General features: G+C 39.4%; 1 protein-coding gene across 1 annotated transcript in view; it reads right to left on the bottom strand.

Annotated features, from left to right (window-relative positions):
* Nucleotides 1-725: 725 nt before the first annotated feature.
* Nucleotides 726-27,016, bottom strand: part of FLRT2 (fibronectin leucine rich transmembrane protein 2) — an 82,975-nt gene continuing 56,684 nt past the window's right edge. The window contains exon 2 of the mRNA XM_063290189.1: nucleotides 726-4,866. Coding sequence (XP_063146259.1) covers nucleotides 2,483-4,468 — 1,986 coding nt within the window. The 5' untranslated portion in view covers nucleotides 4,469-4,866 and the 3' untranslated portion in view covers nucleotides 726-2,482. The remainder of the gene's footprint in view (nucleotides 4,867-27,016) is intronic.

The raw sequence follows: 27,016 nt of genomic DNA, 5'->3' as shown, positions 1-27,016 counted from the left end.
TTTCTACCTTTTTCACAGACCTACGTGTGTCTTTCTTCTTAATGGTTAAACAATATATTCTGTCAACAGACAGTTCAGTCAAAAGGGAAAAAGAAATATTTGCATACAGTTTTCTAGCTAAAATTACACCATTTCAAACCATATGGCAGCCTTTTAGATTAGCAAAGTTTTGGCAAATGATACAGTATCCACACAGGTTGCATAAAATACCTGTTATAGCTGGAGAAAATAGCAAAAGAATGGAAATTCAAATGTGATTATTGAACGATGGTTGGGAAATGAAAAAAAAAAAAAATCCTTAGGGAATTATTGGACTCTGCCATCTTACACCAAAGTGCTGATGCATCTGAATGTTGTCAACCATTAATATAGCTGCAGGTGTGATCAAAGTTTTGTGATTAATAACAGATTAAGTAGACTGAGAGGGCATATTGACCATGTTTCTTATTTCCATACCTTAAGTAACCCTTGTTTTTCAAAGGTGATTTTTGTTAACCTTTAATTAAAGGATGTATTCCTGAGATGAATAGTTACGTAGGTCATTTCTGATTATTAGAAAACAGTTTTAAGCACCTATTTTAAATCAGCATGAGTGTGGAGGAGGGGGAGGAGGAGGAGTTTTTAAAAATGAATTAGTTGATGATTATGCTTAATTGTCAAGTATTCTGCATGTGACTGGAGAGAGTGAATTTAATTAGATTAAAAAAATAGAGAAGAGTGCAAGGGAAGGCCACACTAATTTATTGATTAAAAATAAATAAAATATGGGTAGTATAGTCCAGCCTTCTCCAACCTGGTACCCTCTACATTTACTGGACTACAATTTCATAATTTGCAGCCAACATCTTATTCCCTGGCTAATATCCCAGTCATACCAGTATATGAAACCATCGTACAGTTGTGTCCTCAACTTCATGCAGAGACTACATACTGGGGGGAAAGTGTTAACTAGTCTACCATCAGTGGATCCTTGCCTAACACTAAGAGCTTCACTAGGTTCTCCATTCAATAACATAAGATGTTCCATACAATGCACTGGAATCCGTTCCTCTTCTATCACTAAGAGGGTGGATTTTGTTTTTGTCATGTTCCTATATTAACAGAACTGTACAGCTTAGAATACAAGGGAGTCCTTTTGCAAAGATACCAAATTGAATAAAATAATCTGGAAGGAAGCCAGTTAAAGTTGAGGACATTTACTTAACCTGAAGCAATGCAATTTATGCATTTGGCAAAATCAGTTTGGCAAATAATGCGATACGGATGCATAAGACTACAAGCCATCCAGATTTCTGCCCCTCCCTCTTTCAAATTAAGACATTATCATTTTATCTCAAAGGAAAACATTGGGACACTTTATATAGGAGTGTTTACTTACCCTGATGCAACATAGGGTTTATATTCTCCTTAAAGAGGAGCAAATAAATTAAATCATTGAATTAACCAAAGAAAGTGTAGCTGAGATATGGCAATGGGAAACCCTTCACTGGCTTTTACATCATTTGGATCAACATTTATTATTTGATTTTTTATTTAATAAATGCTTAGCGATTAGAATGAAAGTATTGATTGTATTCTGCCCAAGGTATGTCTGGATTGCTAATAGAATTCTTAAAATTTATGACCTAATGTGATTTCACTGGGACTTCAGAAATGCATTTCTGGAGAAAACAAAAAAATCTAGATGCAGTTTAATTTTTTTTGATAAGGCTGGTCAGAAAGTGTTCTCATTTTGATGAGAATTTAAGAGCAAATGCCTTGACTGATTCCATACCAGCTTTTCTGAAGAGAAATAAATATATGATATACTTTTTGAAGAAAGTATTAACAGAATGAAGGATACAGGTTTGTTATGTCTGATATCCAGGAAGTTCCTATTTTTACTCTCTGACTAAAGGGACCCTAAAGGGACAAAAGCAGGCAAAGTGGCCAATCTAATTTTTACAAGTGTTATTCCAGTTTTTGAATCACCAAGGAAGTTAAATTGTATTCATTTCATGTAACACAGCTTAGGCATTCCTAAAGATTCCTCTTGTAATACAAACTTATCTCCTAAACTAGTGGATATACGAGCCAAAATCCCCCAAACAGCTCCAAAATCAAAGTATTGAATGTTTGAAGAATGAAGCATTTTGTTTTGTATTTCCTTTGCCATGGCATTGGGTTCTTATTGTACAACCCTGTACAGTACTTCTGCAATATATATATATATTTATATATATATTTATATATATTTTAAAGATTTAAAAAGCAAAAAGTTACAAAACTGTTTGCAATTAACTTGAAATAGAAAAGATAGCACTTTTTTTAAATCCCATTATATAGTACACCATATAAATTACAGAGTATTCAAATGCACAAATGCATTTGTGTAACATTTATCAAATGTAATTTTTGTTGATTTGTGTGTGAGTAGATTAATTTTGTTTGCTCCCTCTGGGTTTTTCCTTGTGGTAATATTGCCTCACCACACACCTCACTATCACGTATGACAGTGTTCCAGGTCTGAGACACTGCTGTTGCAATATCGCATATTGTTGGGGATGTGGCAGTCTGTATAGTTAATGCCCCCATTTGGGGTATATATAGGCTGCAATCTGAAATCTCCTTTAAGGAGCTGATCATTATTTAAGGAGACAATCTGAAAGCTGGTTTCTGTCATCTCCAGGATGGAGTTGTCCTTCTTGGTTCCTGCCTCACAGTAGTCATCTTTCCGTCGCCCCCGGTTGTATTTCCACTTCTGAGAGGTGTAGCGTCCTTTTTTGTGCATGTGCCAGCAGAAGATGCTGAGCAGGACCACCAGCACAAATACCACAGCCCCCCCAATCAAGCCTGCTAACAGAAATGGAGAACCAAGGTTATGAGAAGTTGTCTGCTCATGGCTAGAAGCTGAGTTGCTTCCGTTATTCAATAGGGAAGCCTTTGTTGTGCCTTCAGAGCACACAGTGTCCTCACCAATGCGGTAATTATTAAAATCATCCAAGGGAACCAAACAAATCCGGTATGTGGATTTGGGCTCTAGATTTGTCAAGCTGATGTTCTGCCTCTTGTCAGTAACTATCCGTTCCTGAATAATGCCTCCTTCCAGACTGTGACCCATTTTAACCCAGGTAAGCTTGTAGGCCATCACATTAAAGAGGGAGTGCCAGCTCACTTGGATGCAAGTGTCATTCACAATGTGGATAAACAGCTGAAATCGTTCAACAGTGGGAAGGGTCATTTTTTCTTCATCATCCCTCCCAGGCACAGTGGGGAGTGTGGCTATAGTAGGGGCAAGAGGAATGTGTTTGTTACTTGGGGTTAAGCGTGATGAAGTAGGGGCCATTGTGGTTGGCAAAGATGTTGTGGGAATTTGGGTAGCAAATGAGAGATCTGGGGTAGTTGTGGGGCATGACAACATGTTCATGTTGAGTTCCCTGACAGCCATACCTCGGACATGTTCTGGTCCCTGACACATGAATCCTCGAACATTGATGGAGGAAGGAATTAATTTGAGCCATTCAGTAACCCATTTAATACTACAATCACATAGCCAGGGATTATTCCTTGCTGTCAGTTGCTTCAGGCTGTGAAGATTGTCAAAGACACCTTTAGACAGCATGCGGAGTTGATTGTTGGAAATATCAAGTCGCTCCAGGTGATGAAGATTTGAAAAGGCTGAAAGTGGTATATGTGATATCTGGTTGTCCTGTAAATAAAGCCTAAGTAGATTTGTACCTGGAAGATCGGGGGGAGGGTATGTTAATGAATTCCTTACTATAGAGAATTCCTTAAGTTTGGATAAGTGGCTGAAGGTGCCATCTGCAATACCTTTATTGGTAAGGAGATTGCCATCCACTATGAGACGTTCCAAGCTTGTGAGATTCTGAAAGGCCATGTCTGATATGATGGCAATTCGATTTTCATCCACTCGTAGTTCTTGTAAGTCCATTGGAAGGCCAACTGGTACACTGCTTAAGTGATTCTTGGATAAGAACAGAAGCTTGAGGCTAACAGCTTCCCGGAATGCCCCATCCTCAACTCCAACAGTAGAGATAGAATTATCATCCAGGTGAAGCTCTTCTAGTTTCAAGAGTTGTGCCAGAGCAGCCCGAGAAATGGTCTGGATGTTGTTTTCTTGCAGGTGGAGAACCCTGACATTCTTGGGGAGATTCATAGGGAACTCATCTAGCTGGTTGCCATACAGGTAGACTGTGTGCACAGACTGGACATTGTGCAGTTCTGAAGGAAATCCAGCATTATTAATTTGGTTATTGTGGAGGTAGAGTATGGTTACACCCTCCGGTATTCCAAGAGGCACTGAGGTCAAGCTTCGTTCATTACAATAGACAAAGTTTCGGTCACAACGGCATACACTTGGACAGGCCAGCGCTTTGGAAAATTGCACATACAGCCCCAGAAAAAAGACAAGCCAGGATTTCAAGAAAGCACACCTGTCCATGGGCCACATTCTAGTCCACGGGCCCATTTCTAACTGAAGAAACAAGGGAGAGTGTGAGCAAAAAGAAGAAATAAAATAAAATAGATGTTGTATTTTTGTCCTATGGGCAGGTGGAAGTTAAATTCCTAGAAACTAAATGCAAAATAATCCTTCTACAATTGGACTGTCCTCCAGTCTTCTTCTGAAAATCACTGTGTTGTTAGCCAGGTTTACACACTTTAATGCCCTTCTCCATGTATGCTGAATGAAAGAGTAACTATGTCCTATCCAGGAGGCAAACCCACAATGTGAAGTTCCAAATGTTGACAGCAGACAGGATGGCTGGATTAGGTCTTCCTTTCAGCCCGGTATTAGTGGTGAAAGTGCACTCAGCTTCCTTCCGTCTAAAAGGCATTCATTTCAGCTTTAGGCTGGATTTGAGAAATCTGCTGAGAGAAAGGAGAGAAAGGAAAATAAAGAAGGCTGCATTGTTAGCTGACAAACATCCTGTGAAGAGAAATTCATTAATGGTGTGAAATTGGCAACATAAATAATCCAGATCGCGCTCATAAATAATCCAAACTAAATAGAAAAATCAGCTGGGAAAGAATGATGAATAATTGGTTCCCATGATATGGACATGACAACAGATCTAGTGTACAGCAGGTGGTAGAAACAAGGGGACAAGCAAGCTAGAAATACATATATATTTTACAGGAACAGTATATGGTGCATCAGAAAAGCAGTAAGTGTTTACTGAATACCTATCCAATAGTCTATCTTTTACAAGTAAATCTGTCTTGCTTGTCAAGTGTTTTGCTAGTACAGAGGGAGGGTTATCATCTGATATTTGATTAGAGGAAAAGAACCTAGGTGATCAGTGTATCTACAGCTTTTCCCAATCTATTGTACTGGGGAATACAATTTGTTTCTTTTGCTATAAGAGTATAAAAGTAAAAACTTGGTTTCATTATATTAGCACCTATTTACTCCAATCTCCACTCTCCTATCTGTATGTCTGGTAATTAGGACAGTGACAAAAAGGTCTGAGTGAAGAGCACAGCCAGATATACTATCAGGGGAAAGAAGACTGAAAATCAAGTTGTTGAAATGTGCAGAGGCAGGAACCTAAACCAATGAAAATATAAAGTAGAAAGGTAAGGTTATGTGAAGCTGAATGGAATGTAGGCAACTTCCTGCATTTATGACTTACAGGTATGTAATTCAGCATGCTAATATTATCTGGTGAATTGATTTCATTAAGACATTTGTTTCTAAAAGTCAAGCCTTCCAAACAATTCCCTAAATTTCTCATGCTGGTCTGTATTAGACTGTAGTCCTGTACACTGGCTCTTTATACCCAATTTATATAGAATCACTACATCAAGGGTCATGTTCACCCATTTTAGTGCAGCTTGGACTAACCCTGAGATGGTATTTCTAAAAGCACTCCCACATCTTTATAGATACAGATCTTTTTCATTGGATGGATGGCAAAAACATCACTTCATACTTTTAGACTCCGGGAATTAAAGAACTATGGATAATAGCTGTGATTCTGTATCACAAAAAAGCCTATGCTAGACTTCACAATAAGGTTTCTGAGCTAATGCACAAAGCTAGAAGTCACAAAATTAAGACATTGGGAATCAAGATCGCAATCTGCAGAGTTTGAGGAACATTTTCCTGCACTGTTAGGTTTTCCATTACATTTCAAATATTCCATCATTTTTCTTTCTCTTTCTGGCAGTATTCATTATTTAAGTTTAAATGTGATTTTTTTTTAGTTCCTTAAAACATGCTGGGATTACACTTATAGAAGATTTCATTCATGTCAGAACCAGGCCAAGAACCATGCTGAGTCAGTGTTTCCCAACTCTAGTTCTTTATTGTTCTCACCGTATAGACAGAATCTTGCCAGACTAAAGCTATCCTAACTAACCCAAGAACAAATAACCTGAGAGACTCTAGCAGGGGGCCACCTTGAGTCTCTTTGCTTTCCCACCAACAGCCCCCGGACTACTGAGAATTCTCTTATCTCCCTGGAATGCGCTCCCTTCTTTCTGAGAGCCTGTGGCAGCGCCGAGATCCACCACATCTCAGGATTATTCACCATTCCGTTATGAATAATAATTTTTATTTTTTGCAATACTTTCCATAATTAATAGTTAATGCCATAAATATTTTAAAAAATAATTTATTTAAGTGAAATACAGAGCAAAGTGCCACAAAAATTCAACTCCCAGTTTCTCTCAAGTTTCATAAAGGCAATTAACAACTGTCACAATTTTACCCAAACTATATTGGATGGGAAAAAAATGTCAGCATTATCTACCTATATATTTCTATGTAGGCATGGACATGTATAAAGACAGAGAGAGCTGTCTTTTAGGTAGGAAAAGTATATAAACCAAGGGGAAATCTTGCAACCTACTGTATATCTTTCTTGTTACAGTTCTCAGTACTGTGTAATACTGAAATTCTATTCTTACATAGATTTAGAAGTTTGTTAAGTGCAGCAAATAGAACAAATCAGAAGAAAATCTTTTAACCCTAAAGTTAAAACAGCTATGAAGACAATCTGGATACAAGGGAAGAAATTCACTCCTTCCTCCCTTTTGCAGTGCTTGCACAAACCCAGCATTCTGCTGCTACCAGGTAAGATCGTTCTACCCAGATGCAGCAGCTTCTGCCCCACATCCCCACACGGGGCACAGCATGGTGTAATGGTTAAGATGTTGGACCTGGGAGGCCAAACTTCAAGTGGATTTTAACCATGAAGTCTCATATGGTGGCTTTCATTACCTCTCAGCCTAACCTACCTCAAGGATGTCTGTAGGGCTGAGTGGTGAGGAAAGGGAGACAGTTCTATTTACATTGCTTTGAGGATATAGATCTAACAAATGAGTATTACTCATATAATATTGTGACATATACACAAACACGCATGACCACACACACACACAAATTCTGAAAATAAATCAGCAAATACAATTTTATGGACTGAAGAAATACATCAGATGCCCTTAATGTAATTCTGGTAAGCTGCAGCTTAGAGAGCAAGTGGTGCCCTATATTTTAGTTTTATCTCAAATGTTGGAGGGTGGGTGGGTAAAGAGAACAGTATGTTCATACACAAAACACAGGGGAAGCATTTCTCTTTTGCCTTCAAATTTCTAAAACACTTGCTGCAATCTGGATTAGTTTAACCACATGATCTTATGATATTAAAACCCACATTATTATACGATGCTAGGAAGCAAGACTATAAAGATTATTCACCTTCTCCTTGTTCATATCCCTCTTGACACAGTTTTAATTACACCTGTCTTTCTGCCTCATTTACTAATGGAGTTCAAAATTAGAAATGGAACAAGCCAAAGCCATAGGCATGAGATGGAAAAGGCAAATTGATGAATGAGGACAGGGAGATGAGGGTTGAACACAGGGGAAATGTGCTAAGTGGAAATAGGACGAATAACCAGCACGTTATAGCTCTGCTGTGCATGTGTCCACTGTCAGACTGATCAATGGCTGCATTGTTTCCATCTGCAATTTCCTTTGTCAACTGAGCATTGCTCAAGACAAAAGCTGCATCACCCACTATATTTATAAAAGAAGTCAGAGAAATAATTTCACTAGAGAGAAATAGTGATTCAGTGCTGAGAGTAGAAAAGGCTACCCAATATAGTTGAAAACTAAGAATAAGCATTGTTTTCAGGTTAGCACAATATATGAACCCAACTGTTCTGGGTAATAAATCCTGCAAGCATTATGCTTGTATCTGGCCATTACAGTTTATTCAACGAACTATGGGTAAAACAAACTATGCCTTTGTGTAATGTGTGAAGCCAACCTGTATCATAAGCTAACAGTCACCATGGATATTTAGTTAGGAAAAGTCTGAACGGAAAATAGGGAAAGCACTTTCTATGTTAATTTTAACATTTTTCTTTCTATTCCTCTTTCTCCAACCCCATCCCAGCAACAATTTTTGGGTAGGCTAGGGAACAGATTCCACCTGCCCCCCCTCCAATTTGTATTGGCTTCTATGTCCCTTTTCCTCATCCTCTCTCCCACTGTTTCCTTCTTTCATTAGGAGTCGGACTATGCTGACATATTCTGAGTTGGATCAGTGCTATTACTGGCAATTACCATTACCTACAGTCTGAACAGTTAAAATCAGAATAGCTGACCCAGTTTCAGCTTATGGCAGCACAGGTCCCTGGATGAGCTGATCAAGTGCAAATGGAAATCAGTATATGCTGACTGAAAATTGTATATGCCATAGGCTCAAAAGATTGTGAGAATTAGCTCTGAGCAACATAATACTTTCTAAGATCAGAAGTAAGACTCTTCCATCAGAAGCGCAACATTAAGCACTACAGTCATTCCCTGGAGCATAATTTCAGAGGTGAAACTAGAGGGGGATATATCAGTAAGAGAAAACAAGAGTCAAAATGAAAGGGGAAAAAAGGGCATTTGTTGCAGAAAACAGAGGTATTTGTTCTGGAGAAACCATGTTCCCAGACACTAGGGATGCCTTTACACCAGCCTAGATCTATTTACAAGTTTTGTTCATTTTAGGAACAAAGAATGTTCAAGGATTTAGGACAGCAACAGCAGCAGCATAGCAAATGACCAAGCTGGAGAGAAGAATTATAATCTATCTTTTTCTATCCTACATAGCTGATAGGGATACTACCTTCCTAAATGATTACCTGAAAATTGGGAGGCTCGTCTTAGATTCACTGTGAAGCTACTATTCAAAATTAGGGAGTAGGCAGGAGCTGCTGATGGCTGCAGGCATTTGTTGTTGTTGTTTATTCGTTCAGTCGCTTCCGACTCTTCGTGACTTCATGGACCAGCCCACACCAGAGCTTCCTGTCGGTCGTCGACACCCCCAGCTCCCCCAGGGACGAGTTCATCACCTCTAGAATATCATCCATCCACCTTGCCCTTGGTCGTCCCCTCTTCCTTTTGCCCTCCACTCTTCCTAGCATCAACATCTTCTCCAGGCTGTCCTGTCTTCTCATTATGTGGCCAAAGTACTTCAGTTTTGCCTTTAATATCATTCCCTCAAGTGAGCAGTCTGGCTTTATTTCCTGGAGTATGGACTGGTTTGATCTTCTTGCAGTCCAAGGCACTCTCAGAATTTTCCTCCAACACCACAGTTCCAAAGCATCAATCTTCCTTCTCTCAGCCTTCCTTGTGGTCCAGCTCTCGCAGCCATATGTTACTACGGGGAACACCATTGCTTTAACTATGGTGGTGTAAAGCTTTGAAGGGGTGCTTTGTTTTGACAATGCACTGAGTGAAGCACCTCTCTGAAGCTGCTTTGCAAAGCAATATGAGCCCCCCACTTATAGAAATTCAAGGTCTTGCATCACTTTTATTTTTATTATTTTTGACATCTCCTCCAGAAAGTCCAGTAGAGCTTGCTGGGAGCACCAGAGGTGGTTTTTCTTCTGTGTACACACAGCACACTCAGTAACCCCTTTCTGGTTACTGAAAAGGCCAAGAAAGCCTCAGAAGGAATGCAAAGTAGTTTGAGATTACTTGCATGCTTGCTTTGCCTTGTCACGGTAAAGCACAGTTACCAAAAACAGGCCTAGTACTGTAGATGTTCAACATTATCCAGTTTTGTTCTTGTCTTTCTCTTCCCTTCCTCTCCGCCTTGACTTTTTCTGAAGGAAGGAGGGAGCACATGTTTATCTGCTTCTCTACATTAGTGCAGTGTGTATGTGAGAAAGAATTACTGGTGTATGCAGATGAGAGATTGATCAGTTTTTCATTGGACTACTTTATTTAGTGAATTAAAGTCTCCTTCAAGTTGAGCTTGACTCTGAGTTTTCATTGTCACAACCATGAAGTTGGATGACAACAGTGTGGAAGTAATCGTATTCCATGATAAAAATGTGGAAGTGGTTTGCTACTGCCTTTTTCTGTTTTTTTTTTTAAACTTTCCAGTCTAACCAGATTTCTTGGTATTTCCTGTCCAAATACAAACCATGTCTGACCTGTTTAGCTTTTGGGGATCAGGCAAAATCTGATAGGTGCTGCCACCTAGCCATGGTACATAAAATTGTTTTTTAACCAGTAGTTTTACATGTGTACATGCACACAAACGCATGCGTATGTGTGTGATATTCATATTCTTGATTTTCTTGGCCTTTCTTCAGTGTGGCTTCTAACAGTGTGTGGGAAAATCTCTAAATGTTAGAGATATTGGTATGATGTTCAACTATGATGGAAAAGGTCAGAAGCCACTGGTCTGATATGCTTTTTTGCTTATTCCTGCACCAGTTTAGCTTTTCCCGTTTCTTTTTTAGACTTGTATTCTGTTGGTCTTATATTCTGAATTATGTTTCCTAATTATATATTGAACAATTACTAATTAATAAAAAAGCAAAAAAAAAACTATATGCCAAAGCTTTGGAATCTGACTGTTTATCAGGAATTATAGTTGTATCAAGCATTGTGGGATTAGCTAAAAAATCATATTGAGAAATTGGAAAAAGTGATATTATTCCATAAGTTAAGAAATGGTTGTTGGAAATGTGCAGTCTATGTGTTTTGGAAAAGGTAATATTTTCTGCTTATCAAAGGATGCAGCAATATGTGCTACTGTGGCAGAGATTCTGTGATATTTTACAATAATATTGTGTAATGATTATATGATAGAAGTGTGCTTATTAGTAAAGAGTGACTATTGATATATATAATATATAATTTTCCCCTTTTTTCTTTCTTTTCGGGGTTTTTTATTTTAACTTTTTGCTTTGGTTTGGTTTCTATTTTTTTAAGGATAAAGATTGTGAATGCTAAAAATATAAAATAAAAAAGGAATGTGTGTGTGTATGTACATACCCACACACATCCACACACATTTGTACATGTATGCACACACATGCATTTATGTGGGAAGATTTCTAGGCTTGGGTTCAGCTGCAATCCTAGATTAACAAGGTGGAAGTTGCACAGGTCTTTTCCATGCACTTTTATTTATGTCAGTCTGAATCTCTTGTTCCTTGTTAAGTGTTTACCTTGAATTCAGAGTAGTCTTTCTCCTGGTATGTATGGTATTGTTAGAAAAAAAAAAAATCTCTATATCTGGGCAACAGACTGAGCAGACACCAAGGTCAACTTGTCACAATGTATGCCATTAAATAGGAATACCTTGCATTTCTATTTAAATTAAAGTAATTTTAAATTTGCAATAATATATCTGAATTATAGAATATGAAAATTAATATACAACCTTATCTTCTTTTCTCTTCCTCATGGTGAAGCACAAGGGGAAAAGCAATAAGGATATGTGTGACTGATTGTTCTGTGGGGAGATTTAAGGACCAAGTTGCTTTTGTATTTAGAAGCTAAGCATATTTGTAAGGTAGACACTTTACTAGTTTCCCAAGCTAAACAGGTGATGCTCCAGACTTTATAATAAGAAAAATAAATTAGAATAAACTTAGATCATACTTAGGGATATTTATAGAAACTTAAATCTCCTTGTACTTATATACCTATTCTCAAGCTTTTGTGAGCTTTTCCGAAGCCAATCAAAAGTGGTATTAACAACAGAAGAATCAACCTTCTTGGTTCTTGTGAACAGTGAGTTGGTGGCCCAGGGCTTCTCTGAAACAAAGAGAGTGTCGTTGTGCATTAAATTAGGCTTTTAGTTTGAAAAACAGAGAGAAACAGTGCCTCTTTGTGTAATATGCTCTCACAAGAAATGTCACTCTCAGAGTTTCTTAACATGGGTACAGAAGGGAGAGAGGATAAGACAACCTTTAGACAATATTACTACAGCTTTAAAGTAACTAATAACATTAATTGATATTCTGTTCAATTCTATGATTCTATAGCCTGAGGACTCTGGTAAATGTTTAACATTGTAGTACTCAACAAATCTTTTTAAGAATGTTCCTTCTGAAATATTGCATCTAAAAAACAAAGTCAACTTTATTTTGAAAAAAAAAAGCTGTTGAAGTAAGGTTTACCTTCCTTCCCTCAAAATTGCAAATAATTTTCACTAAATAGTCATAGTTTTATAGTAAATCTACAGATTGTATATAACCCAGCATTTGTAGTCCCCCAGACCCTGGACATTATACCATGGAAACTGAACAGTAAAATGATGGAATTTTACTCACACGTTTTTCCCAGATTTAAGGGTCAGAATGGGAGGAATAATTTTATTCTTGAGTTCAAGTAATCTTGAATTCATTATTTCTACTCTTAACTCCTCCAAAGGGTCTGAAATTGCCATATTTTGGCTAATTTTGGCTGGGCTGTAGGAGCTTCTTTGGTTTTTAAGAGTGGGAAAAGGTGACGGAGGCCATGAGAAGACAAACTGCTCTCATCCCCTTCCTTAACTCCCAACCTCCAAAAATGGTCCACCATTGCCTCCTTCCCCCCCAAAGCAACACTTTCCTTCCCACTTCTGGTGACAATTACCAGGGCTGAAATAAGTTTCAGGAAGATAGCACTTACAAAACTTATCACAAACAAAACACTTCCTTCTACTGGGGAAGAAGAATTAAGCCACCTAGCTTTTTTGTCTATTGCAAATGAACCTGCAAGAGACCCACAACATTTTGCAGTGCTTCAGCAAAGTAACAGTGATACAGTGTTAAAGTGAACTATTTATAAAATCTTGTTAATTACAAGAACAAAAGTTTAAAATGACCAGTAGCACCTCTGCTCATATTTACACACTTCTCACCTCCTGAATGGACTACTGTAATATGCTGCACATGGGGATGCCCTTGAACAGTATTTGAAAGCTTAAACTTATGCAAAATGCAGTGGTGTGGGCAGTTATGGGTGCCACCAGAGTGGCACATGTTATACCTGTGCTCCACAAGCTGCACTGGTTGCCAGCTTGCTTCCAGGTCCAATTCAAGGTGCTGTTTTTGACTTTTAAAGCCCTACATGGCATGGGGCCACTTGATAGGGAGACAATCAGAAATGCAGATTTTTGTGTATAAAAGAAAGCCCTTGCACAAGCATAGTGAAATATAGGAGAGGATTGCCTTATTATAATCAGTATTAAAGTTGTGGAAAGTGAAATCTAATGATATGCTGCATCAGAAAACTGCATAATATGGCATAAGGAAAAAAAAGGAGGGAAAACCTCACATTTATGTTTTACTAAGATCTTCTATCTTAATCATGGCAACTATTTGTAAACAAGGGGATCAGTATTCTCATCAAGGCTAGACATCAAGTATGTGTTTATGTATGACACATTGAATTCAGTTTAACACTTAGTTCATTTGATTTCATATCAAACAGTTTATTTTTTTTTAGACTTAACTGGCCAGAGGCCTTGAATTCAACTCTGAATTACTGCAGTTGAAAAAAAAAATGTGGTAAGGAATCAAAATTCAAATCAACTCAATATGAAATTGGATCAAATTTCTCCATCACAAAAGTTTGTTTGGTAATCATTGCTCTTCAGAATTATTCTTTGTTATTTTTTTGTAGCTTTGCATATGTAATTTTGCTGAATACAACCCCAAAATTGGTTCCTGTATTTCAAGCAGCTGAGGCCATAAACACGGACATGTTCTGCATCTACTGAGATGCAGCATTCTGACTGAAGCGGGCCCTTTTATCTGAATTGTGCCTCAGCTTGACTGTTGGTATGTTTCTTTTACCACCAGTAAGGAAGGAAGTCTAGTACAGACCGCAAGAACACAGATTATAAATGAAAACTTCACTCATCCAACAACCATCTCCCAATGTACAGTGATGATGAAATGAGGAAAAATCTTATGCATGTTGTCCCAGCTCTTTGAAGGAAAAATAGGATACATGTGTTATAAATAAATTCTCTAAGCACAGCTAAACTCGTTATTCCCCTTGGTTTGCTAAACAAACAGGACTTTTAATATTCTTCTCAAGGAACAAATCGCACATGAATAGATAATGCTGTATTTATTATCTCAGGGAAGGTACACCATAAAATTATTGCTGAATAAAAACGTATGGGGGGGGGGATATCTTTCCCTTCCCTACTCCCAAGTGTTTCCCTTTGTATTTCAAAGACAAAAAAAATTGATCTTCCAGGGCTGCTGCAGTAGAAATACAGTTCATGAGGAACAGGGTCTGCTTTCAATGAATCGGGCATCCCTCATTCCTCCTCACCCTTAATTCCCCAAGTGGCAAATTTGCAGTACAATATAAGTACCTGGTGTTCCTGGCTCTGTTTCCTATCTCTCCTTTAACCTTTCTTGGTAAATACTTGCTTCGAGAATGTCGCAGTAATAAACAGAGGAAGCAAACTATTATGGTATTGAGGTCTTTTTTTAGAAAAACAATTTAAATATTGAAATCACACTTACTGTATTTTATGTGGTTAACGGTCATGCACATGTGCACACATGCATGTATACAGACAATAGGGACACACACACACACACACTCAGAAGTGCCACTGGAACTTCCTTCCACACTAAGGAATGGGTGCCTACAACTGAAACCTTTGGACTTTCTAAAGGCAGAGTTCTGATGGCAGAGTTCCCTGAAACATTGTGATTTTTAACTAAGTATCTGTATAAGATACATTTAGCTAAATTCCTAACTGGGGTGGGGGGGTTCACTGTCTGCGAGTGCAAATCACATAGCTGTGATCAAATCTGGAGAAACAATCATTTCCAGGCTACCCTCACTCCCCTTTATGGAGTTTCCTTCTGCTCTTGGTTTAGGCTGCAAACTTTATTTATAATAAATAAGTGATTATGTAAAACAAACCAAATAAGCTCACAGTATCAATATATTGAGATAACCAATCAAAAGGAGCCCACAATTGTATCTCTAACCAGCAGTAGAGGGAGCTCTTCCACAGCTACAAATGTTTCTTTTCTGCTCTTTCTCATACCCTGAAACCTTTAAAAAATGTTTTTGATACAGCTGTAGCATTCCATGGGATAGTTACATATATCGTGTCTGTCAAAATAACTGTTCTTTTTCCTTGGCCTGGAATGCTGGTTCTCACTGAACAGGGAGAGGATATGGATACACACACACACACACACTTAACGGCAATTTAGAGCATATATATTAGCTTACATTTGAAGATCTATCTAACCAATTCAAATTGTTAGAAGATTTGATCATAGGTTATAATGAAAAATCAACACTTATAATGTGTTCTTCTTCTCTGCAGTGATGGGAGCTTCTTTAGAGGATTTTTCACCCAGATATTTCCAAGTGTTTCACCAACATACATTGGTGAACCATCCCTCCTGGGACTCTTTTAAGGCAGGGAGAGTACAGATGAGGAAAGAACAGAATGATCTAAGAAAGAGGCTGTGGAGAAATTCAGAAAGCATCCAATTCCAATTTCAAAAGAAGAAATATGAAAGCCTGTTTAATCAATAAACTGTTACTAAACAACTTTAGAATCTGCCACTCTATAACCACTTGCTTTTCTGGATTCAGACCTCAGCATGGCTTAATGGTAAAATAGTCTGCTATCCAGTAGCCTGATAGCAAGCACACTGTCTCAGGACACAGTGAAGAAATTTACTCAGAACTACAGAAGAGAGAAACAGATAAGCAGCAGATAAAAATAAAACAGGATTAAAAGAATTGTGAGGAATAAGAGAATGAAAGAGGAATAAGGCAGCTGAAGAACTGAACTTAGATTACACACAGATTAATAAAGACTATTTTAATATTAATACAGACAATACATTTTCAAAAGCCAGTTTGGTGTAGTAGTTAAAGGCACCAGGTTAGCAACTGAGAGACCATAAGTTCTAATCCTGCCTTAGGGGCAAAACCAGCTGGGTGACCTTGGGCCAATTCCTCTCAATCCTGGAAGATGGCAATGGCAAACCACTTCTGAAATCTTGCTAAGAAAACTGCAGGGGTACAGGGAGTCACCAGGAGTCAAGACTGACTCAAACTCACCAAATAAATAAATAAATAAATAAATAAAAATAAACATAAGAGTTTTAAAATAGTGTTGTCAATCAAACTTAGCATGAAAAGGTTAGGATTGTAGCATGCTAATGAAAATAAAGGAATAAAGAAAAAAATGCATTGTAAAAGTTTAGGAAAAAAAGTGAGTTAATCTAAGCATTGTAATCGATGATATTAGTTTTATGAGTGAAACAACATTTACATTTCACCTATTCTCACAGTAAATGAACAAGCAAGTAAACTGCCTTATAGAAATCTCACATTCCTGTATTTTCACATTGCAAATATATTTATCTTTAATATTTTACCAAAGGGAAAAAAGTAACTTGATTCAATTCACCCCCATAATTACAACAAATTAATTAATTTAAAATATGGCAAAGAATCAGAACATCATTTTAAAAAGACAAGCACCCAATACATCAGAAGTAGAGAACTTGTTGGACAGTTGATGAAAAAATAAAATGTGTTAATCGGAACTGTTTCTTTTATAGATGATCTCTGGCAGGAGCGGGATGGAGGGAGTGCATCCATCCTGGCTCTCTTGGATCTCTCAGTGGCTTTCAATACCATCGACCATGGTATCCTTCTGGGGGGGCTCAGGGGGTTGGGGGTGGGCGGTGCAGTTTTGCGCTGGTTCACCTCCTTCCTCCAGGGCTGTTCCCAGTTGGTGGTGATAGGAGAGGAGAGACCTGGCCCTCGACCCCTCCACTGTGTGGTGCCGCAGGGTTTGGTACTCTCTCCTCTCCTATTTAACATCTACATGAAACTGCTGGGTGAGATCATCCGTCACCATGGGATGAGGTATCACCAATATGCTGATGATACTCAGTTATACATCTCCATCACTGGTGAAGTAAGCGATGAGGTCACCACCCTTTCCAAGTGCCTGGGCGCTGTGGGGGTCTGGATGGGGAACAACAGGCTTCAACTGTCATGAGTAAGGATGGCGAGCAGGGGGCTCCCATCCAGACTGTTAAGCGCATGCATAACACTGAGGAATTAGGTAGCCATTCAAAGAGACACAGATTGGGACCGCCTTAACCTTTGGGGGTTATATGGCTGGGTTTTTCCCACGCTTCTTCAGTTTGTTAGGATTCCTGTTATGTACAAGCAATAAAACATTAGAGACCAGTTCCTTGTCTCAGTGTGTTTCCTGGCATTTAGGACATCAACTGAACCCTGGTAAGACAGAGTGGCTGTGGATTGACAGCCCGTCAGGTTCCAGGAAGTTGTGATCTTTGGTTCTGGATGGGGTGGCACTTTCCCATTCAGAACCAGCGCGGAAGCTGGGGGTCCTCCTGGACTCGCGACTCCTGCTCGAAGAGCAGGTGGCAGTCGCAGCCAGGAGGGCCTTTGCACATCTTTGGATGGTGCACCAGCTACACCCATTCCTGGACCGAGATGCCCCCCGAACAGTCACTCATGCCCTTGTCATCTCCCATATAGACTATTGCAATGCTCTCTAAGTGGGGCTACCCTTGAAGAGTATTCGGAAGCTTCAGCTGGTCCAGAATGCAGCTGTGCGGACAGTTACCGGTGCTGTAAAATCAGCCCATGTGACACCACTGTTACACGAGCTGCATTGGGTACCAGTTTGCTTCCGGGTCCAATTCAAGGTGTTGGTTATCACCTTTAAAGCCCTACATGGCATGGGACCAGGGAACCTGAGGGACCGTCTCATCCCCATAACATCAACCTGCTCCACCCGGTCAGGCAGGGAGGGCATGCTATGGACCCCATCAGCAAAGGAATTTCATCTAGCGGGGTCCAGGAGGTGAGCCTTCTCTGCAGTGGTGCCCGCCCTTTGGAATATCTTGCCCCTGGAGTTGAGAAAGGTCTCCTCACTCTTGGACTTCCGGAAGAAACTGAAGACCTGGTTCTGCCACCTTGCTTGGGAGGGGGAGAGTGACAGCTCCACCTGGGGGTGGCTGGTGCCATAGCACCTCTTAGTGATTGTGTTCCATCTCCACTTGGATTTTATATTCATTTGCTATTTATATTTTAATGGTAAATTATGTGGATATGTTTTTAGTATCATTTTATAAACCACCCAGAGTCCCCCATTGGGTGAGATGGGCGGTGACATAAATTTAATTAAATAATAATAAAAAAAATGTTTAAATAAAGAAATAATTTGAAAATGTAGGTCAATGCCATTTTTCTGCTGCATACATACTAATTACAAAATCTTCTTTTAATGTATATATAGTCTCTTTATGCACCGGACATCAAATTCTTACACCTATGCTACATATGGTACAAAATTTAGCTTTTTTTTTAGGTTGAATCTAAGAAGAGGATCTCAAATGTATAGTTGTTCTATGGATGGGTACCATACTGAAAAAGCATAATACTTCGTACATATAAATGATATGGAAACCAGGAAGTCCTATTTCACCCTTTGGTGTACTATCTCCTAGAAAATCTCTCTCTCTCTCTCTCTCTCTCTCTCATCTCTATCTATTGTGAATTAACTCAAGTGCTTTCAGTTTTTGCAAAACATGAAAGCAATGTGGCATTGGGTCGAGAGGAACAGATGATCACCTCCAAGACTAATATTAAACTGTCATGTCTGGGAGGATACTGCTATGGAATAGATCAGTTTGTGTTTTGATTCACCTTCCCCCAAGGCCACATTTGTCAAGGTAGTCTCTGTTTAAACCTGATCAAAATATAAACTTTTAAAAAAGTGTGAGCTACAAAGACCAGCATGACACCTCATTTGCCAAATAACTATATCATGTGTGCCTGATACACATGGATCTGGTATTATTTCCAACTGAAGAATGGAATTGTAAAGTGAAATATGCTTCAGATTGGATAGCTACAGTGGTTAAAATTAGAACCCCTTTTTCACACAGAAACATGCTTTGAATGGTGAGGGACACATAATTCTCTGCCCCTTATTGTGTGTATGACAAGGCAAAAGGACAGGAAGGCATTAACAATCCAGCGTGATCAAAATGGTAGCTCTAATAATGACACATAAATATGCATGGTACCAGAAGCAAGAGTTGAACATGGAAATAACTTTTCAAGATCTTGGAGGTTTGTTTTATTTTTTTGCCTATTTCAAAGAAAGTAGGCTTTTCTATCTAATAAAAATAAGGCCTGCTGCTTGGTAAGAGTAATGAGGCCAAATTCATTAAAATATATGTTCTTAACCTTAATGCTTAGTTTTGCATGTGGCAAAGTGCATTTCTATTTAAAAGGGGTGGGGGAAGAAACAGCGTGCTGTGTTTTTGCAAGCAAATTGGCTTCTGCCTATAAATTATTCTACACAGTTTGCTTTTATCTAGGACAAGGCAGGCAGCCTAGCAAAATGTCTAGAGATAATTTGAAAAAGCTGCTTTCTCTGGCCTGAACAACTCAACTTTGCATTTGCAGAGGCATGATCTTGACACTCAAATGCCACAAGCCTAGTACTGCATTACTAATGGGGTACATAGCATCCTGAGGGGCAAAAGGATGGGTTTGCGAACAATGCATTATGGCTTAGTTTCCTTTGAATTATAAAGCCTTTCAACAGTTGAAATGGCTTCTTCCATAGTCCTCGATGATGATTATATGGCTGGTTTTGCTTGCAGCTATCAACGTACAGTATATTACTTATAAAATTAGTTATAGTTATATCTAAAACAATTAAAATTAATCATCAAATGAATTACTTCACTGGGATTGAGAAATTGAAGATAAGGACTGCAAACCAGGATTTAGCTAGTGAAGTGGGTAATACCCTGGTTAAGCAGAGAAAAAGCTATTTTTTTCTAATCTATTTGCTACAGTTTCTGTTCGAATAGTTTCTGGACACCTGAATCAGCAGACTGTCCTGTAATATAGAAACTAGATGATGGCCATTAACTCAGATGGTTTTTAAAAGGGATTGGGTAAATTCACGAAAGATTACCATTGACTACCAGTTTTGAAGACACAGTGTTACCTTTGGGTGGAGGACAGCATGCCCCCAGCCACAACCTGCAAGGGAACAATGAGTCCACCTCTTGCTTCTGAGCACCCCTAAAGTATTTGGTTGACCATAGTGAAAAAGCAAAGTGCTGGACAAAGATGGGCTTTGTTCTCATTCTGATATTCAGGTGTCACTATTTTTCCTAAGAGGATAGAAACAGTGATTTTTCCCTGCATCCAGTTTGCAAAGACAACTGTTAGAAATAAAGCCTTTATTTCTTCAAGCTATTCTGAGAATGTATATTTGCTTGCAGGCACACAAATCAGGAAGAGTAAAAGTGCCAAATGGGGTTTATTTTTTGGCTTAGTGCACTGTGAGTATCCATGCAGTATAATTTGCCAACAATGCTCAGTGTGTGGCGTGGGCACAGCCAGTCTCTCTGGATGGATGGATTTATGTATGTGGATATGTGTTCCTGTGTGTGTGTGTGTGTTGCCATTGTTGCTCCCTCTATCAAAATGTTGCGGCATCTAGCAGGTTAGTGGAAATAGCAAAACAGCCTTTCAACTCCAAGATTCCTAACTGGGCTTCAGAAATAGAGCTTATATATTCATTGGAATTAAGGATTTTGTGTTTGGCACAATGGATCCATTCCTCCTCTACCGTAGAAAATGTGACTTTTTATTTCTCCCAAGGGTCAGGGATGGAGTTATCTTCAGCCAATTTTATCAATTGGGGAGAACATCTTTAATAAAGTATCAAAGATATCAAAGGAGGCTAGAACCTGATCTATATTAAACCCATTTAAGACAATCCATCACTAATGGAGATTGGTGCAGAATTACTGAACAATTTATTCAATATGAGTTTTACATATTTGATTAAAAGGTAACGAAATAAAAGAGCAGCAAATTCTCAACCTTTTGCCTCAGATTGTCCTTGGTCAGCTTTTTCTGATGCAAAATAGTTTTGAATTATTTATGTGTAGAGTTGAATCAAAATGAATGTTATTTCCTACTTTTCTGCCTCCTTAGAGAAACTACCACATTCTCTGTTTGAAATGCAAGCTAATGCCAGCTTCAAACCTCTCCATAATTATTGCCAGCTCTTTCAACTACTTGGGAAAATGCTGCATCTTGTATCCAAGAACAGAGGGGGGAAAATGTCTATGTAATGTATTTCAAATGTTTCCTTAGATTCATCTTGCTTGACTCCTTCTACAGATGAACAGAACAATCTGGTTGTTATCACCGATCATCACATTTTAGATTGTTATTAGAAGCAGCAGAATGCAAGAAAATAATGTTCATCATCATCAAAGCCTCCTGGCATTCACTCTCCCCTCCAATTTCTGCCTTTTCTCTTGTCGGTTTTTTTGTCAGACAAAGCTGTTCCATTTTCCTGATGTCAATAATCATTTCAGAAACTGAATTTCAATGTTGCAGATTCAGGAACCATAGAAGACAAAACATTCCTATCACATATATTTTCATCATCTATTTGATGAACAGATTTAAACAATTAATGGATACACTTTATTGGGAGCTCTAGTCTTACAAAACCTGCAAGGCTAGATGTGTACTGTAGTAAGGTATCTGTACAACTAAATCCTACTGTGTAATTATTCCCTACTTCTCTTGCTATAGATGCTTCTGCCAATTGCATATTGCTGATTGCAAGACGGCACTGATGTGATATGAAATACTTAAAAATTCTAGGTCTTTGCCATTGCTGAAAAACCAGATCTGTTTTCGTCCTTTCTTAAGCAACAAGTGAAATGAATATTCCAGTAAGTTCATCCTGTATTTGTGTGCAATGTTTTTTTTTTTCATCATACACCACTGCCTGCCACCACTGCTGCCACTTTGTAGCTTGCATGTCACTTTGATCCTAGTATCTGTTTCTTGCTTTGCAAAAGCCCTCAAATGCAGCTTTGTTGACATTCAAAGTGTTTGCTGATGTGCCACTGCACGTTCTGGATTTGCTGAGATATTTATTTATTTGTTATTTATTAATCAATTTTGGCACTGTCCAATTCCAAACAAACCCTGGGCAGCTCACAATACAACAAAACAAGATTTTAAAAAATGCTCAATAAATAATGAACAAGATGGGAGGTCCCGGCAAACAACACAGAAAGACATATACAAACACAACAAACAAGGGGCCTCATCCATCCTAGCTTAAGGCCTGGGCAAACAGCCAGGTCCTTAAGGCCTTCCAGAATACCATCAAGGTGGAGCCACATGGACCTCAGGGGGATCTCATTTCAGAGGGCAGGCACTCCAACAGAAAAGTTGCTGATCTGCCACCATAGTGAGCAGACACTTTTGAGACTTCACTGCATTTGCTATTAGTTTCAAAACAGTCTATCACTATCATTCCTTAAAATTGCCTCAAAACAATATATCAAGAATGTTTTGCAAACTGCCAGTAAACATACATATATATGTGTGTCTGGCTCTGTCTATGGAAGAAATAATAGAAACATTTTTGTTTATTTTGTGAAAGAAGGCGGAATGTCTTTTCATTCATGGAGCATGGGAAGCTCTGGTGGGAGCAGAAAACTCTGTGTTTGGCAAGCCTGATGAAGAGAAAGTGAGTGCTGTTTGGCTGGTGTTCTTGGCATTTAACTATTGGCTAGCTCTGACTGAGCAAAGATTAGCTGAAGCTGCAGACTGAGCTCTGGACTCAGAAGTATATGACTAACACTATGTCAAATGTGTTTCCTGTCTGCAGATGAGGACAACAGCATGGAGGAAATGCAAGCTGGTGTCAGTGGCTGTTAGGAATGGCTGGTGCTATGGCATTTTTCACTATTTGTTTATTTTACCTAGGCTAAAACTTGCTCCTCTTCTTCATCCTCATTCCTATTTAGAACATGGGCGAGGAAGAGGAGGAGGAGGAAGATACAGCAGCCACCACCATCCAAGGGCAAAAGCCATGAAAGTACTTCCGAGAGAACAAGAAGTTTTAAAGAAAAACAGCAACTATGCTTTCGAAGTGTTAAATAAATATGAGTGATACTCTCCAGTAAAATATTTACAGGAATAGTATTTTAACTATTCATTCAACTGCAGAAGTAAAATGAAGCTAAGCATCTTAAACAGCATCCTCTGTTATGCTCTGTAACCAGCCTGTCCTAGATAGCTTACTGCAAAAATAATGAAAGCAAACAAGATAGAGTATCTTTTGCTGGCTTGTATTCAACATAGTCTTCAGCAAAGGATCGTTACCTTGTCGTGGTGCTGGAGCTTGAGCATCTCAATGATGCCATGAGCTAAACCGTGAAGGGCCACCCAAGACGGGAAGGTCATGACAGAGAGGTCAGACTAAATGCGATCCCTGGGGAAGGTAATGGCAACCCACCTCAGTATTCTTGCCGTGAAAACTAAATGGATCAGTACAACCAGAGATATGTCGGTATACCATCGGAAGATGAGACCCCCAGGTCGGAAGATGGTCAAAATGCTACTGGGGAGGAACAGAGGATGAGCTCAACTAGCCCCAGACGTGATGACGCAGCTAGCTCAAAGCCGAAAGGACGGCTAGCGGTCGACGGTGCTGGTGGTGAACGGCGAATCCGATGTTCTAAGGATCAACACACCATCGGAACCTGGAATGTAAGATCTATGAGCCAGGGCAAATTGGATGTGGTTATTGGTGAGATGACAAGATTAAAGATAGACATTCTGGGCATCAGTGAACTGAAATGGACTGGAATGGGCCACTTCACATCAAACGACCACCAGATCTACTACTGCGGACAAGAGGACCACAGAAGAAATGGAGTAGCCTTCATAATTAATAGTAAAGTGGCTAAAGCAGTGCTTGGATACAACCCAAAAAACGACAGAATGATCTCAATTTGAATTCAGGGCAAGCCATCTAACATCACAGTGATCCAAATATACGCCCCAACCACAAATGCTGAAGAAGCTGAAGTAGAGCAGTTCTATGAGGATCTGCAGCACCTACTGGACAACACGCCTAAAAGAGATGTTATTTTCATCACAGGAGACTGGAATGCTAAGGTGGGCAGTCAAATGACACCTCGAATTACAGGTAAGTATGGCCTGGGAGAACAAAACGAAGCAGGACACAGGCTGATAGAATTTTGCCAAGACAATTCACTCTGCATAACAAACACTCTCTTCCAACAACCTAAGAGACGGCTTTATACATGGACTTCACCAGATGGACAACACCGAAATCAGATTGATTACATCCTTTGCAGCCAAAGGTGGCGGACATCTGTACAGTCGGTAAAAACAAGGCCTGGAGCTGACTGTAGTTCAGATCACGAACTTCTTCTTGCACGATTTAGGATCAGACTAAAGAGATTAGGGAAGACCCACAGATCAGCTAGATATGAGCTCACTAATATTCCTAAGGAATATGCAGTGGAGGTGAAGAATAGATTTAAGGGACTGGACTTAGTAGACAGGGTCCCGGAAGAACTCTGGACAGAAGTTGGCAGCATTGTTCAGGAGGCGGCAACAAAATACATCCCAAAGAAAGAGAAAACCAAGAAGGCAAAATGGCTGTCTGCTGAGACACTAGAAATAGCCCAAGAAAGAAGGAAAGCAAAAGGCAACAGTGATAGGGGGAGATATGCCCAATTAAATGCAAAATTCCAGAGGTTAGCCAGAAGAGATAAGGAATTATTTTTAAACAAGCAATGCGTGGAAGTGGAAGAAGACAATAGAACAGGAAGGACAAGAGACCTCTTCCAGAAAATTAGAAACATTGGAGGTAAATTCCAGGCCAAAATGGGTATGATCAAAAACAAAGATGGCAAGGACCTAACAGAAGAAAAAGAGATCAAGAAAAGGTGGCAAGAATATACAGAAAACCTGTATAGGAAGGATAACAATATCGGGGATAGCTTTGACGGTGTGGTCGGTGAGCTAGAGCCAGACATCCTGAAGAGTGAGGTTGAGTGGGCCTTAAGAAGCATTGCTAATAACAAGGCAACAGGAGACGACGGCATCCCAGCTGAACTGTTCAAAATCTTGCAAGATGATGCTGTCAAGGTAATGCATGCTATATGCCAGCAAATTTGGAAAACACAAGAATGGCCATCAGACTGGAAAAAATCAACTTATATCCCCATACCAAAAAAGGGAAACACTAAAGAATGTTCAAACTATCGAACAGTGGCACTCATTTCACATGCCAGTAAGGTAATGCTCAAGATCCTGCAAGGTAGACTTCAGCAGTTCATGGAGCGAGAATTGCCAGATGTACAAGCTGGGTTTAGAAAAGGCAGAGGAACTAGAGACCAAATTGCCAATATCCGCTGGATAATGGAAAAAGCCAGGGAGTTTCAGAAAAACATCTATTTCTGTTTTATTGACTATTCTAAAGCCTTTGACTGTGTGGACCATAACAAATTGTGGCAAGTTCTTAGTGGTATGGGGATACCAAGTCATCTTGTATGCCTCCTGAAGAATCTGTATAACGACCAAGTAGCAACAGTAAGAACAGACCACGGAACAACAGACTGGTTTAAGATTGGGAAAGGAGTACGGCAGGGCTGTATACTCTCACCCTACCTATTCAACTTGTATGCAGAACACATCATGCGACAAGCTGGCCTTGAGGAATCCAAGGCTGGAGTTAAAATCTCTGGAAGAAACATTAACAATCTCAGATATGCAGATGATACCACTTTGATGGCTGAAAGTGAAGAGGAACTGAGGAGCCTTATGATGAAAGTGAAAGAAGAAAGTGCAAAAGCTGGCTTGCAGCTAAACCTCAAAAAAACCAAGATTATGGCAACCAGCTTGATTGATAACTGGCAAATAGAGGGAGAAAATGTAGAAGCAGTGAAAGACTTTGTATTCCTAGGTGCAAAGATTACTGCAGATGCTGACTGCAGTCAGGAAATCAGAAGACGCTTAATCCTTGGGAGAAGAGCAATGACAAATCTCGATAAAATAGTTAAGAGCAGAGACATCACACTGACAACAAAGGCCCGCATAGTTAAAGCAATGGTGTTCCCTGTAGTAACATATGGCTGCGAGAGCTGGACCATAAGGAAGGCTGAGCGAAGGAAGATCGATGCTTTTGAACTGTGGTGTTGGAGGAAAATTCTGAGAGTGCCTTGGACTGCAAGAAGATCCAACCAGTCCATCCTCCAGGAAATAAAGCCAGACTGCTCACTTGAGGGAATGATATTAAAGGCAAAACTGAAATACTTTGGCCACATAATGAGAAGACAGGACACCCTGGAGAAGATGCTGATGCTAGGGAGAGTGGAAGGCAAAAGGAAGAGGGGCCGACCAAGGGCAAGATGGATGGATGATATTCTAGAGGTGACGGACTCGTCCCTGGGGGAGCTGGGGGTGTTGACGACCGACAGGAAGCTCTGGCGTGGGCTGGTCCATGAAGTCACGAAGAGTCGGAAGCGACTAAACGAATAAACAACAAACAACAATTCAACATAGTACAACCTAAGATTAAAAAGGAATGTGCTTAGAACCTTGTTGCAATGTACAGTTTTACCATGGTTACCTAAACAAAACTGTTTTATTGTCTGCAGTATATCTTCAGCATGCCCTTCTCCAATTTTTGGACTCAGTTGTTTAAAAACCAAAAATATTGTATATGGTAAAAGGCCTGATATTAGAGTAAGATAGAAGAGAACATCTGTAGCCCAGGACTGAACTGTGGAGCCCTTGGTGCTCTCTGAGCTTGGTTGCTTGCTTGCAGAGGTTTCATTACCCAACATCATCAGCGCGAGT

Source organism: Candoia aspera, chromosome 1 (assembly GCF_035149785.1).
Source record: "Candoia aspera isolate rCanAsp1 chromosome 1, rCanAsp1.hap2, whole genome shotgun sequence".
Classification (NCBI taxonomy): Eukaryota; Metazoa; Chordata; class Lepidosauria; order Squamata; family Boidae; genus Candoia; species Candoia aspera.
Note: the sequence above shows the minus strand (reverse complement) of the source record. Positions and strands in the feature narration are given on the sequence as shown.